Below are 14,263 nucleotides of genomic sequence, written 5' to 3'. Positions count from 1 at the left end.
CTCTAAGCACTTTACAGAATGACAACAATAAAAAATAGACAGGATATGCACAGTGAGAATAATTATGATTGCTGACACTTGTATAGCGCTTCTCTGGACACTCCACTCAAAGCGCTTTGCAGGTAATGGGGATCCCCTCCACCACCACCAGTGTGCCAGTACACTCCCCACACACCAGCTCTCAGTGGGGAGGAGAACAGAGTAAAGAAGCCAGTTCAGAGATGGGGGTTATTAAGAGGCCATGATTGGTAAATGTCAATGGGAAATGTGGCCAGGACACCAGGGTAACACCCCTGCTCTTTTCAAGAAACGCCCCGAGATTTTTAATGACCACAGAGAGTCAAGAACTCGGTTTTACGTCTCATCTGAAGGATGGTGCCTCTTTACAGTCTAGTCTCCGTGTCAGTGGGGCATTAGGACCCACAGTCCGCAGGGTGAGTGAGAATACACTGAGAGGAGACCGCAGATGGGGGTCCTGAACACAGCAGGAGCAGAGGGGTGAAGAACAGAACCAGTTCAGTAGAGGCTCTTCTGAAACGGCAATTCCAGCCATTACGCATAGTTTTGCCCCTTTTTCTCTCGCAGCTAAATTGCCCCCTACCTTATTAGGAGAGGCTGGAGCTCCAGCCCCACTTCGTTCCTGCACATCAATAATAGTTCCTTGCATCTAGGGCCCAACTGAAACCCCCCTTGTGTGACACTAGAGAAGCATGCGAGAGAGAATGACGCTAATGACCTTCAGGAATCCAACTGTCTGCTCTAGTTTACTTCAGAAGTGTTTTCCAGAGAATTGCGAGTCTGCGTAGACACCTGAAACTGCGCGTGTCAGAATTACACGGCTCCCCATCAGGTGCTTCATGCAGACGATTTCATACATTAATGCGTTCCATTCAAATCAGTGGTTTGGCTGTTTCAGACTGTCACATGGACAGTCAGAAATTAGACCATCTCTACACCTTGGGTTCTTTCTGCACTAATGGAAGTAGTAACTGCACGTACACGTGGTCAGGAGGGATTTCGAATGCCGATCAGCTGCAGCCTCTACCTGAGTTAATGACCTCACATCACCGGGCCACAATCCACCTTCCAAATAAGAGCAAATCCAAAGTGCTTTCTTGCCTTCCTTTATTTTGCCCTTTACATGGTCTTCCCCAGATTATCTCATGAACTCCTAATGCACGCGTTGGCCTCAGCTTTGCACCAGGCAAGAACAGCAGCTGCTCTGGTAGAGGCACACGCTCCAGCACGGCCCCGTGCAGCACAGAGCGGTCTCCAAGCCGCCCTCTTCCTCGGGAGGTAGGTCTGGTGGCCCCAGCACCTCGCAGGACGTCCAAAAAACACGACACTCCTCAAACCCCACGGGTGCTCAGGTCAAAACGTTTGCCACACCTTGGGGAAAACATACACGAACGCCCAAGAAAATGTAAACAACTCCCAAACTTATAACCATTTTTTATTGGTTCTTTTACACCCATTATTACACAAACACAGCTATGACCAAGAACAAAAACAATCTGTACATTTGTACTTGTTAGCGAAAAGCCACAGGTGGCTATCTCCCATATCCTGGCACGAGCACTCGGCCCCAGGAGTGCACAGGGACACCGCCAGCTAGTTTAACACTGTTGCGCACGGCAAGTTATTAGCTTTGCTAAGAACACCAGCATCCCATTTTACCATCCTTACAATGTACCATGACACCACACATAGACATTTTTTTAAAAGATCCTTTCACAGCACTTGTACACCGTCATCGCAGAGCCTATCACCAACAATCGGACGACACACAGGACGCACAGTTCGGACACGGTGGACGTGCGCACTAGGGAACCGGTTTATTTAGCAAAACAACCGATTGGGAAAACTGCATGGGTACAAGGGTTAACATTTATACAATACAGCTTACAAACATTCTAAAACTTTGTTATAAACAATAAAACCACATATCGCCCCCCCCACCCCCACCCCAGATAACCTCTTTTTAACCCATTCTGGCAGAAGCTCAGCAAGACTTGGCCCCGTCAGGAACATGGCAGGGGGACCTCCAGGGAAAACCAGGCTGGAGCCGCGAGTCGTGCGGGTGGACCAGTAGGTGGCGATCCTCCCCGTATGAGCGCCCCAGTACACAGACTGGAAACGCCCTGCTGTAGGCTGTGCCGTTAAATTGAGGTCCCAAAAGTTCCCACAGGTCTCTTGGTAAGAGTCCCAATCTGGGGCTTCTGGCCTCCCTAAAGTTGTCCCCGAATTCAGCTGGTGCAGCGGTTTCTCACTCCTCCGCCGAGCTGCTGTGGAGAGGGGCTGCTGGTGCATCGCCCACGTAGGGGCTGCACTTCAACGGGGGCTGAAGTAAATCCCCTCCCACATGCAACACGCTTCGGGCTCCTTTGGGCTGAAAAGACCCAGGCAAATTCAAGCCACCCCACCTTAGATTAATCAGAAACCGTTCCTCACGGGCCTACGGAATGTTGGTCTCTCGGCGGCGCTCTCCGAACCGTGGAAGAGTAACCCCAAAACAACATGATTGCATGTAACCCCTTCAGCAACCTCCCCCCTCCCCCGTTTAAAATGAAGCCTAGACATTTACAGTCACAACAGGTTTTGCTCCGGAAATGTAAAAATGTGGGATGTGGTGAAATCCCTTTCCGCCTCTTTTTTTAAAAAATGTGTTTCTACAATCAAACTACTAAAAAACTTGCATTTAAAAAATAGTAGATAAAAATATTCCTCTGAATTGTACAAGAAAAGAAGTATGGGGATCCCTGGTAAACGACACGGAAGGGATTTTATTCCTTCTCTCCGTCCTTCTGGTTGGACTCGTCTGAAGCTGGAGCCTGGAGCCAGAGAAGAGAGAGGAGTCAGACTGGGGGAAGCAAGGCTGCATGTTCTTCCGCAGACACACCACAAGACGCTCCAGCTGCGGAGTCAAGAGTTTACCTATCGATTTGCGTGTATTGATACACAGTGGACTGCACAGAAGGACCCGATTTCATCCACCGAGCTGCGTCAGAACTAGAAAAGCAGTGCTAGAGCATCAAGACATTTTACTCCACATGGAACTCCCCACTATAAGAAAAAAAGCGTGCAGAGGTCACTGCTTTCTAAGTAGATACAAAGGTCCTTTTTGCTTGAAGGTTCCTGTTATGTAAATGTTAATGGTTTTGAAAGTCATAACATTTTTAGTTCCTAGGTTACCTTTTTAGAAAGTCAAAGCAAAAAAAAAAATCCCAAAACACTATAACTTCACAGAAACCTTTTCGGGATTAACGGTGCAGTTACCAGTCGGAACCTAAAGTCCCAGTTTCAGGTAGCAGGACTTGTCTGACGAGTTGCGGTGCCCGTGGATTTACACGAGACCTTTCCCGCCCGGGTAACAGGTTGACCTGGTTCATCTCGGGCTCAGCAGGTTCCCCACACGGATGGCAGTGGGACACGAGGCCCAGGGCGGGTGGGAAGACGCCGTCTCGGCCACAGTGGCCCCCCCAGCCCGTGTCACCGCCGCGATGGCACGCGGGAGGAGTCGGCGGGCGGTTGTCCGAATTCTCTTCCGGCTGACCGTCTGAAAGAGGGCTTCTGCCTCAGGACCCCCCCCCCCCCCCACTCACCTCGTCTGCCTTGGCCTCTCCGTTCTCCGCAGGCACATCGTCCTTCTTCTTCTCCTCCTGCTTGGCCTCGTCGTTCACCTTGGCTTTCTTGGGCTTTACCGGCGCCTTCTGTGGCGAGAGCGCGAGCGTTAGTGCGCGGGCCAGCTCTTACTCCCCCGCACACTCCCACCACCCACCAGCCTCCATCGCGAAAGGGCTATATCTAAAGCTTTAAATATCGTGGAGGAAAAGCAAAGACCTCCAGTCTGTGCAAGCTGAGAGTGCTCCCAAGGTCTGGCAATGAAACAAAACGTCATCTTTTTCGTACGATAGTGCTTTTAAACGTAGTTAAGAGCAGTGTGTAAAATGACCCTGTGGCACTCAAGGGGACCTTGTTCTGTAAAAAAGGCACCGTCCTTCGGGTGAGAAGTAAAACAGAGGTCCCTACTCTCTCCGAGCCTGGCCAGTACCTGGATGGGAGACTCCTGGGAAAGCTCAGGCTGCTGCTGGAAGAGCTGTCAGTGGGACCAGTAGGGGGCGCTCGCCCTGTGGTCTGTGTGGGTCCTAATGCCCCAGTATAGTGACGGGGACACTAGACTGTAAACAGGCGCCGTGTCCTTCGGATGGGACGTAAAACCGAGGTCCTGACTCTCTGTGGTCCTTTAAAATCCCAGGACCCAACTCGAAAAAGAGTAGGGGTGTAACCCCGGTGTCCTGGCCAAATTTCCCCCTGGCCTTTACCCATCATGGCCTCCTAATAATCCGCATCTCTGAACTGGCTTCATCACCGGTCATGAAGTGATTACAGCTACCCACAGTAAAGACCCTGGAGGGCTCACGAACCCGGGCCTGCTGATCGCTCAGGTAACCGATGAGCTCTGGACCTGGTTACACCCTCACTGCAGTCCAGAGCCCAAAGCGTTTCCATCGTCTCAGCGTACCCTTCTCAAGTTTACTAGAACCATATCTCAACAGCACTGAGCATGGACTCCTAACAGTACTGTAATATCAGAACAGGAATGCCCAGTTCTCGGCCTGTGAGGCCAGTGTGTCTAAGGGCATCCTGGGTCTCTAAAGTTCTCCTAGCTCACAGGAGTGAAACTGGACCCATTAAGCCAGCCATTAACTAATTTGCATGGCAAAAAGCAGATGTGGAATAAAGACCTGCAGACACAACAGACAGCAACAAACATGACAGGAACTGTAACTGGAGAGTGAAAATGTTCCTTACCTTTGACTTGGGCTCTGGCTTTGGTTGAGAAGGTTTCTGCAAAACAAACCGCCCCCCCCCCCCCCAACCGTTAGTCACAGTCCGGTCCAGAAGACCGAGAATAAACAGCGTTGAGGTGCTGCAATGCGCCACTTACGTTTAACAGTCTCTCTGATCTCCTCTTGGGCTGTGAAAAAGGAAAAGAGAAATTAGTCTGGACGCTCCTCTCTGGACTTCAGCGATGGCCACCGAGATGCCCGACGCCCTGACCCAGCAGCGCAGACAACAGGCACAGGATTAGGATCTCCCCATTTTTTGCTGACGTTATCTTGTGATCTAATTTCCAACAATTTGCTTATGCATTTCTTCGAACCAATCTGGGCTCAATCAGCTGAAGCAACCCATGACTAAGTCCAAAAACACAATGTGGAGTGTCTCATAGAGCAATCATTTCCATACAGGTGCTTTTCAAAATGCAAGAAGTCCTGTACAGTGCGCAATACCTATAGCAGAAGTACAAAACCACAGCAAGATGCTGCAATAGGACCAAGAGTAAAATTCAATTCTATGTTTTCACCTCTGCTCTTAAACCCCTTTAAGCTGGTTTTTAAACACCTTGGCAGTTAAGAGTCTCTGATGGATTTGGTCACTAAAAAAAAAACCCCACTAAAACCACTGTTTAAACAGAACACTTTTTTAGTTAAGCTAGTAAACCTTATTAATAGCTAAGCCACATCTAAGCTCAAGACTGACACCTGCTGGCAGGGATTTAAACAAGCAGCCAAAGTAAGACATGCAAGGAGAAAACTTGTTTCTGTAAGGTTTTAAAGATTTTGATGGTCAAAATAATTCCCAATATTTCACATCCAACAAGTTCTTTTCTACCATTGTTCAACTCAAAACAGATAAACCTCACACCAACATGAATAAAAGAAATCACCTCATTTGCTTCAGTTTCTGCGTTTGTCTGAAAAAAAAAAAGATGTAGAAGTCATTAGATATAAACAGAGGCTACTAAACAGGACAATGATACAATCTGCCAACACATTTCTATGATTGACTTATATGGGGGGAAACACTGGAGACTACCAAGGACTTAACCACTTACAAGGATGTGAACAACACACTCAAGAAGACCAGATGAAAACAGGTCAAAGCCAGAATCAATCTTTCCAAAAGTGCAGATCTGTACGTCATGCATGAAAATATGAAACTGCCTGCTTGTATCAATCTCCAGGGGAAACGTGTGGATGAACACAGGTTCATCCATGTGCTTGATGCTTCTCCCCAAACTGACTTGCATTTTGCACACATTCACACCACTGGGTGTTTTACTGCTGCAGCCTGGGCCAGGCACCTTGCTCAGCGGTACAGCAGCAGTCTCCAACAGGGTCTGAGCCCACAGCCCTCCAGTTACAGGCCCAGAGCCCTGACCAGCTGCAGGGCAACAGGTTTAGTGTTCAGGTGGAGAGGGGTGCTGGAGATTCAGAGGCCTCGGGGACTCCCAGAGTGTTTCTGACCCGTCTCTTTTCCGACGCGCCGAGCTCAGGTAGGTTTTCACTCCCCCCACTGCTCCAGGAGTGATGCAGAACAGACGTCTCGCCCTCAAGGGCCAGAGACCCCGAGTACGCTACCTGCTTCATCGATCCACAGCTTTCAGGCGACGCCCACCTTTAGAAACAGGTGATCTGGGGGAAGCCTGACCACATGCCCCCATTTTCCATTAAGAAGTTTTTACCACAAAACCCACTTACCCACTCAATCTTCTGCAATTTCCCTCACGGGATCACTAAAGCATCCATCAGTCATGGGACTGGATAGATAGATATGGGTCTCTTGCCTAGTCCTGGGGAGTCCCTCGTCCAGCTGGTTTTATAAACACATCCCCTACTTCTACAGGCCTGAACAGCTGGTCTGTGAGCACCCAAGCAAGCAGCCTGATGACTCACAAGCAACAGGTCAGAACACCCCCAGCCCGCGGGAGCGTGACTTTCGGACCCGGTCCATCACCTATCATCGGGGGGGGGGGGGGGGGTATCTGCCAGTCTGGTTCTTCAGGCGCTGGGCTGCGTGTGTCGCCCCCACACCCTAGCCGAGGGGCTCAGGAGGCGACACGCCCGGCCCGCCCTCCGAGAAGCGGCTGCAGCGCTCACCGACCAGCCCAGTGGGTGTGAAACCCCCACGCACCTGACACGCTCGCACACAAAGGCCCGTGGACTGGGCGGGCGGAAGACCGAAAGGTTCCACGCGGCGCCTTTCACATGCGAACCACGACGCAGGGAAAGCGACTGTCACCGGAGCGCAGCGCCGCCGGTCCTCCCAGCTACGTCACAGTCAACAATCCCGCCCCCGCCCCCACCCCCCGCGGCCTGCCGGCGCCCCCATTGGCTGGCGAGGCGGCTGCTTCAAAGCGCCCCCCGCGACGTCACGCCGGCCGCTCGGCCTTCGCGCCGCGCGTTCGAATTTCGAACTCCGAGATGCTCCGCGAGCCCTGCGGCGGCCGCAGAACGTGCTAGAATCCGCCGCGGCCCCGGCGGCGCTGCGCTGTCTGAGGGTCGCCACTGCAGGAGCTCGGCGGCGCCGGGCGGGGGGCAGGAGGGGGCTGCGCACGGCGAGCGGCGGGAAGCGGGGGCAGCTTCCCCAGCTCCGTGCAGCCCAGGTGCGGGCTCGGGGGGGGCCGGGCCGAGCGGCCCGCTTGCACACGCTGCAGAACCGCAGCCATGACACCCGCACGGCCCCGCAGCCCCGCCAGCCCGGGAGCACTTCCACCGCCTCGCCTCTCAGGTGCGGGAACAAGAGCACAGCCGCGCCTCCGCGGAGCGCTGGAGTGCTCCAAAAGGGCGCGAAGCACAAAGGGCATTTCAGAAGTTAATTAAATATGCGTTTAAAATAAGTTCTGTTCCGGCGATCAACACCGAACCTCAGTGACGCCCCTTTGTTGGGAGTACATTTAAAAAAAAAATTTTTTTCAAATTAAAAACACCATCGAGCGTGCTTTTACCGTTAACGTGCAATACCCAGTCTCTCTCTGTCGCCCACTGCAAGTTTGTCGAGGCGAAGGGTCGCAGCAGAGACACAACAAGAGGCGCCACTTCTTAAATCCGAGCGCAGACACGTTTAAAAGCCCCGTGAGCTCAAGTCCGAAAGTCTGTATCCCCACTGCAACCCTGGTACATTCACCCAGCCGCAGCACACCAACGCGAATTTAATTTTATTTTGCACGTACTTCGTAAAAATGTGTGCTGCATGGCTAATTACTGCATTGCTTCATTACAAAACACCGTCCTTAGGCTCGCACGCAATGTTTAAATAATGCCACTTACTTTGTTTCTCTTCGGCATGGTGGCCCTGTCGTCTGATCGTCTTTCCTTACGATGAGGACAACAAAATTTCGCTTCCCAGAAATACCCTTCAAAATAAAGCGCTACTATGCCCCCGTATGAGATGGCAGCAGGACTGTCTGTTGTAAAACAGCCCAGCCAGACGTTAATATTCCATCGGCGCAGAAACTAGCTCAAACCGGATTGGATCGCCTCCTTCTCCGCGCTATTCATTACAGCGCCAGCCTGACAGGCAGCGCTCTCTCCGCCCCCCGGCGCTATTGATTGGCCTGCGGGAGCCGTCGACACGATTTTAAATCAAAGCAAGACACCTGTGTGGGTAGGTCAGTGTGCCAGTCAGCCGGGGGGGGGGGGAGTCGCTGGCTGGCCGGCAGGGCGGACTGACTGACGGTGCCCACCCCCCCCCCCGGATAGCGAGTCCTCCTTCCCCACTGCAAGAGCAGCGGCCCCTCAGCGCGACAGGCTCGCCGCACGGTGTTCCGCCCCCCCCCGCCCCCGCGGCTGCGCCCGTCTAGCTGAAGCGCAGCCAGTGCACGCCTGCCGCTGCCGCGAGAGTGAAACACCACAGGCCAGCGCGTGCGGGCTCGCGAGCGCCGCGCGGGGTCAAGATGGCGGACGGCTGCGCCTGGATTCTCGTGCTCGGGTCCGTGCTGCTGTGCAACCTCCTCAAGGCGCTCCTGCCCACCGTCTCCTCCCTCGTAAGTGCGGGTCCAGCGGGTCGGGTCGGGTCGGGTCGGGTGGAGGCGGTGTCGGGATCCGCACTGGGCAGGGTTCGCTCATCGAGGACGCGTCGCCCACCCGTTTCAGGAATGAAATATCCGGCAAAAGCGTGTGTATAGACGGCCCCTTTAAATGAGACAACTCATATATATACGCACAGTTCAGGCTGGTAGCTGCGACAGTATGCGTAGGCTGCCAAGTATGAAAGAAGGCTCCACGGCCGAATCGTTGTGTTCTCTTTCTTCTTTTTTTCAGCATGGAATAAACCTTTTACTTGTTCCTTCGCATATATATATATTCCATTCCGTGTCGCCTCTGAAGCCGGGCGTGAAGGTGACGTCATGTTTGTCCGACCGGGCTCCTCCGGTCCGGTGTGCATGAGATTGCATTTCACTCCCGGCTGGCAACATGCAATAAAGCCGAGACACACACGGGCCTTTTCCTCCGCACTTCGAGGGTGTGGGTGTGATGTCAAGTAGCAGAACACATTGAAAAGGTGCTGCTCTAAGTTGCACTGTGCCGTCTGTTTTGTCAGACGTGCGGTGAAATGTTGTGTCCTGTTAACCCTCTGAGACTCATAAGGCTTTTGTCCCGTTGAGTTGCAGGTGTTTGTCATTTAGGGTAAGAGCAGTGTTTAGATTGACAGTTAGGTATTAGAGATGAAACGGGGCACGGATGAGGGGTGTATACTCTGGCTGGGCTGATGTGATTAGAAGGTGCACAGCTCTTTCAAAGTCAATGATCTGGATGCTGGTATAGTTAGTGAACTAGTCAAGGTTGCAAGTGATATGAAATCAGGACAACTAACACTTTAAAAGCAACTGATGAAATTCAAAAAGACTTTAGGTATATATCAAGATAGGGCAGACACTAGGCAGGTGGTGGCTAAGGTAGACAGGTGTTTGATGTTCGGTAATGCGAGTGGAGGATATTACAAGCAGGTGTCAAAAATTAAACTGAAAAATACAAAATTGGGAAGTGCTGAGATAGACCGAGAAATAGGTTCGATGTCGCCGTCTCCGTAGGTGTTTAATTAGGGAAGAAGAATGAGTTTCTCCTGCTCTGTTGAGAACAGCTAAGCCTCCAGACTCAAAGGTGCATCGCAGACCTGGCAGAAGTTTGTCGTTCAGGATGTGTGTGTTCTGGGGTAGTGTCCCTGGGTAGAAGGGCGTTCTTACGAAACAGTGCCGATTTTGGGACAGTGTTTTCAGGCAGGGAGCTGTGACGCAGAGATGCCCCTTTGCCCTTCTGAATGTTGTGTAGCTATTCTAGGTATTAGCAGCAGAGCCAGTGAACTCAAGGAAAATCCATTTAAGGAGATTAGTTGTCACTGAAGAGAATACAGAGTATTGATCCGGTATTGTCCTCACTTATCAGGTTAAGCCCAGTTATGGTATCCTAATACTATTCTCTTCCATGATCGCGTTAAGTGCAGCTGTTTTTTTTTCTCCTGTAAAAAAGCATTTTTAAAATGTAAACACACACACACACACACACACACACACACACACTGCTGCTTACAAGCAGGTAGTATCGATGGGGGGGGAATCTTTGTTTTGCGCCTCAGATGCTGGTTGAGGAGAAAGAGTCAGAAGGCAGTTCAGCCTCATGTAAATCAGCACGATCTCCGTGTCGCCTGGTCTGGTCTGCCAGACCCCAGACACCAAGCAGGGCCGGGGCTGGTCAGCACTGGGGTGGGAGACCACTGAGGGAAAGCAGGCTGCTGTGCATGTACTGTCTACCAGTAGGTGGTGCTATGTGCCTCAGAACGTCAAAAGTAACACTCAGCATAGTGAGAAACAACTTCTTATTTCTCCGGTGATTCCTATGATCTGCTGTTTACTAGGGCTGAAGGCACAGGAGGGGGACAAGTGTGGTGTATGAAACATCTATTCATTGTACTGTATGTATACATGTATGACATATGCACTGTAAACAATATGAAGTATAGTCATTCCTTTCCCAGTTCCTGTTGGAAGGGTGTTAGGGATCCTTTGGAGAGGCTGGTGCTGTATGGATACAGGGGATCCCTGTGAGCGTGTGTCATGTATTTTGAGTTTCAGGCTTTTTTCTTAGCACAGTACTGGTATATAGTAAAGAGTAATGAGTGATACCGCTGCAGACCTCTGTCTCATCTCCATTAACACACGAGTTCCAGTGGTGTATAAGCCTGCTGGACGGCAGCCGCGCACACGGCTCTCTGATCTTCAGCGCCAGTGAGTGGGGTCAGCGGAGAATGGCACTGACCACAGAGCAGTGCAGGCTGGCAGTCGCGGAGCTGCCCGCTGCCTGTGCGCTCTGAAGCTCCGAGGACAAGCGGTGGGCACAGTGGGATTTCCGGTGTGCATCTGTGACCGGGCAGTGTCCTTTCTGTCCCCCCCCCTCCCACCACACAGCTGTCCAGGATCCTGCAGAAGGACGCGGAGCAGGAGACGCAGATGCGCATGGAGATCCAGGACATGAGGCAGGAGCTCTCCGCCATCAGCATGATGGACGAGTTCGCCCGCTACGCCCGGCTCGAGCGCAGGATCAACAAGATGACGGACAAGCTGAAGACCCACGGTGAGGCCCGCGTCCCACGCGCTCCGGGGGCGGATTGCGGGCGCTGCCCGCTCGCCGGGGACTGGCGCTCGCTGGGGGTCTGTGAGACGAGCCCTCGCAGCCGGAAAGGGGCTGGAGGGCAGACTGGAGCTCTAGGCTGTACCGCCAACCTCCCTTCGCTGCCTGGGCCACACCAGCAATTCCAGGAGCAGTTTCTGTTGCAGCTCCTGTCTCCAATAGCTAGAGCTGTTGAGCAGAATTGCTCTGCTCGTCCTTCTTCAATGACTGCGCTGTAGCTCGCTCATAGGAAAGGTGGTTCATCTGCAGTTTCACGAGGCGGATTCACTCAGGGATCCAATGGGATCGGAAAGCCAATGGGATCGTGACCCTGACGCCTGGGTTCCGCCCCCCAGCTGTCCGTCACTGCTCAGAGCGTGGCCCTGCCCCCCGGCTCGCTCGGCTGTCCCCCCCAGTGCTGAGTGCACCTGTGTGCTCAGGACCTGTATCAGGGGGCTGAGCAGCCAGGCAGTATTTATTTAGTACAGTGGCGTTTCATAATTCGTCACGATGAGGACCACTGAAGTACTCCACACCCAAAATCATCCCCTGCAATGTATAAAAGCACAGTAGGTGGTGTTCAGCTCCATGCTAACACAAGTGTTTCAGAGTGATTTTGTTTTCGGAGTATGTGTGGGAAAACCATGCGTCTGTTGAAGCACAGCTGCGGCTTGTCAGGTGTGAAGTTTCTCTCGAGCGTGTAGAGGGTCCACACAACAGTAAGGGCCTGCGTGGCACAGGGGTTCATCGATCATGCCTGTGGAGGGCCTTGCCAGGCGGGCTTAGCGCATCAGAAAGAACAGTGGCCTGGCTTCACCCTCGGCTGCTGCGCGGGAACCATGTCTCGCCAGCCCCTCACCCGCTTGCTTCTCTTGCAGTCAAGTCGCGGACCGCTCAGCTGGCCAAAATCAAGTGGGTGGTGAACATCGTTTTCTACATCCTGCAGGTGAGTGGTGAGCGGGCGGGCGGCGCGTCGCTGTGGTGTCTGTCTGTCTTGTGCAAGCTGTGTCGTTCCCCCGGGGTGTGTCTCGCCTCTCTGCGGCGTGCGCGACTTGAGCTCGGCCCTGCGATTGAGCGTGAAGGCCGTTGTGTCCCCAGGCCGCTCTGATGATCTCTCTGATCTGGAAGTACTACGCTGACCCGGTGATGGTCCTGCCCAGCAAGTGGATCGCGCCCCTGGAGCGCCTGGTGGCCTTTCCGTCTGGCGTGGCAGGTGAGTTTGTTCTCGGGGGCATGGCTGGGGGCATGGCTGGGGGCAGGGCAGGTGAGTGTGTTCTGGGGGGCGGGACAGGTGAGTGTGTTATCCAGATGGTAGGTGTGCGATATTGGCTGATGACCCGACCGCCTGGTGCCTCTGGCCTGCGTCTCTTCTCATTGTGTTTTACTCAGGTTGTGCGACAGGTGCCCCTGCTTCAGCAGCTCGTCTCTCTCTCTCGCAGGTGGCGTGGGGATCACATGCTGGCTCGTGGTGTGCAACAAAGTGGTTGCCATTGTTCTTCAGGCTTTCGGCTGAGGACAGACCACAGTCCGCTCCCCCTGGAATCTGCGGAACCCTTCTGCATGGAGACGCCTCAACTCCAGAACGTACAGTTTTTCTTTTGGGTTTGTCCAATTCCAGTCTTTTCCAAGACCCTCCTGGGCCTGCTGGCTGAGTGTTGGGGGAAGAGCCCGTGCTTGTTCTGGAGAACTGAAGAGGCCTTCTTGTCCTCAAGTACAACCACTGACACCGCTGACCAGGACTGGGGAGTGTGGAAAGGAACTGTAGCTTTCTGGAATCGGAGACACTTTTTCAAGGTTTAGTGTCTCTGCAAAGCTACCAGGATACAAAAAGAAGTTCCTGAGGAAGCAAAACGTTTAGTCTTAACCTGACCATTTTGTGTACATGTGCTTTGTGTCATTTTGTCTGTTTTTAGTAATATAAAGTAAATGGTAGTTATTTGTAGTTTTGTTGAAAATGCATTCACTTCGAAATGAACACATCAACTACTGAAATGTGAATGTGAAATGTGTCTAGTAGATTAAACTCTACAGTAATTGCCTACACTAACACAGACTTGATGGAAAGGATCAAATTGATATGAGGCTTGTTTACAAGATAGAGGTCTTTCTGCCAGTTTTGTCTTGATTCAGGAATCGCACCCCTGCACTGGTTTTGCTGGAGATGCTGACAAAATGATTGGTGTATCTTAACACTACAGCGGTGCAGTCTGGAGTTCAGCATCATCCAAGCCCACACAGACTCAGGAATGGTTCTTGTGGTTTGTTTCTGCTGTCCGTCTCAGCCTGAGCTGTCTTTACGGAGTTTTCAGGACTGTACCAGTGTGTTTTTTTCAGTGGGTGACGTGTTTTCACTGTGCACCAATAAACCAACTACAAAAACGCCCGCTCAGGTGATGTTGATTGCTGGTGAGGGGTTGTAGAGGTGAACACTAGAAGGACACTTCACACTGTGAAGGACTAGATGCTGTATAGAACTCCCTGGTGCTGCAAGCTAGCAGCTTTCAGTGGTTGTTCGTCTCGGCACATTCACACACAAAACCTGCCACCTGAGAACAGCAGGATTCATTAATGGCTCATCGGGAGGGTAAAGGTGTATGCTTGGAACTGAATCCCATAGCTGGGGATCGCCACCCTAAACCCTGTGCTGCTGAAGACAAGGGGTCTCGAGAGAGAATTTTAACTGGTGCACCCTTGTTTTACTGTAAAACCGAGGTCCAGACTCTCTGTGGGCGTTAAAAATTCCAGAAAAGAGTAGGAGTGTTACCGCAGCATCCTGGCCAAATTTCCCATTAGCCTTTACCAGTCATGGCCTC

At 52.3% G+C, this 14,263-nt stretch overlaps 2 protein-coding genes across 2 annotated transcripts; one reads left to right on the top strand and one right to left on the bottom strand.

Annotated features, from left to right (window-relative positions):
- Positions 1-1,440: 1,440 nt before the first annotated feature.
- hmgn1a (high mobility group nucleosome binding domain 1a) lies at positions 1,441-8,467 on the bottom strand. The gene is made up of 6 exons (XM_088922536.1): positions 8,115-8,467; positions 5,732-5,758; positions 4,949-4,978; positions 4,813-4,848; positions 3,603-3,710; positions 1,441-2,831 (listed from the first exon to the last, which is right to left on the bottom strand). Exons 1-6 carry the CDS (start codon positions 8,130-8,132, stop codon positions 2,784-2,786), a joined length of 267 nt encoding a protein of 88 aa, XP_088778662.1. The 5' UTR covers positions 8,133-8,467; the 3' UTR covers positions 1,441-2,783.
- On the top strand, positions 8,449-13,829 carry get1 (guided entry of tail-anchored proteins factor 1). The gene is made up of 5 exons (XM_088922535.1): positions 8,449-8,830; positions 11,249-11,414; positions 12,329-12,396; positions 12,549-12,663; positions 12,890-13,829. Exons 1-5 carry the CDS (start codon positions 8,741-8,743, stop codon positions 12,961-12,963), a joined length of 513 nt encoding a protein of 170 aa, XP_088778661.1. The 5' UTR covers positions 8,449-8,740; the 3' UTR covers positions 12,964-13,829.
- Positions 13,830-14,263: the final 434 nt, after the last annotated feature.

This window comes from Atractosteus spatula, chromosome 7, assembly GCF_055471065.1.
Source record: "Atractosteus spatula isolate fAtrSpa1 chromosome 7, fAtrSpa1.hap1, whole genome shotgun sequence".
NCBI classification, from domain to species: domain Eukaryota; kingdom Metazoa; phylum Chordata; class Actinopteri; order Semionotiformes; family Lepisosteidae; genus Atractosteus; species Atractosteus spatula.
The sequence above is the reverse complement of the archived record's forward strand: the minus strand, read 5'-3'. Positions and strand labels throughout refer to the sequence as shown.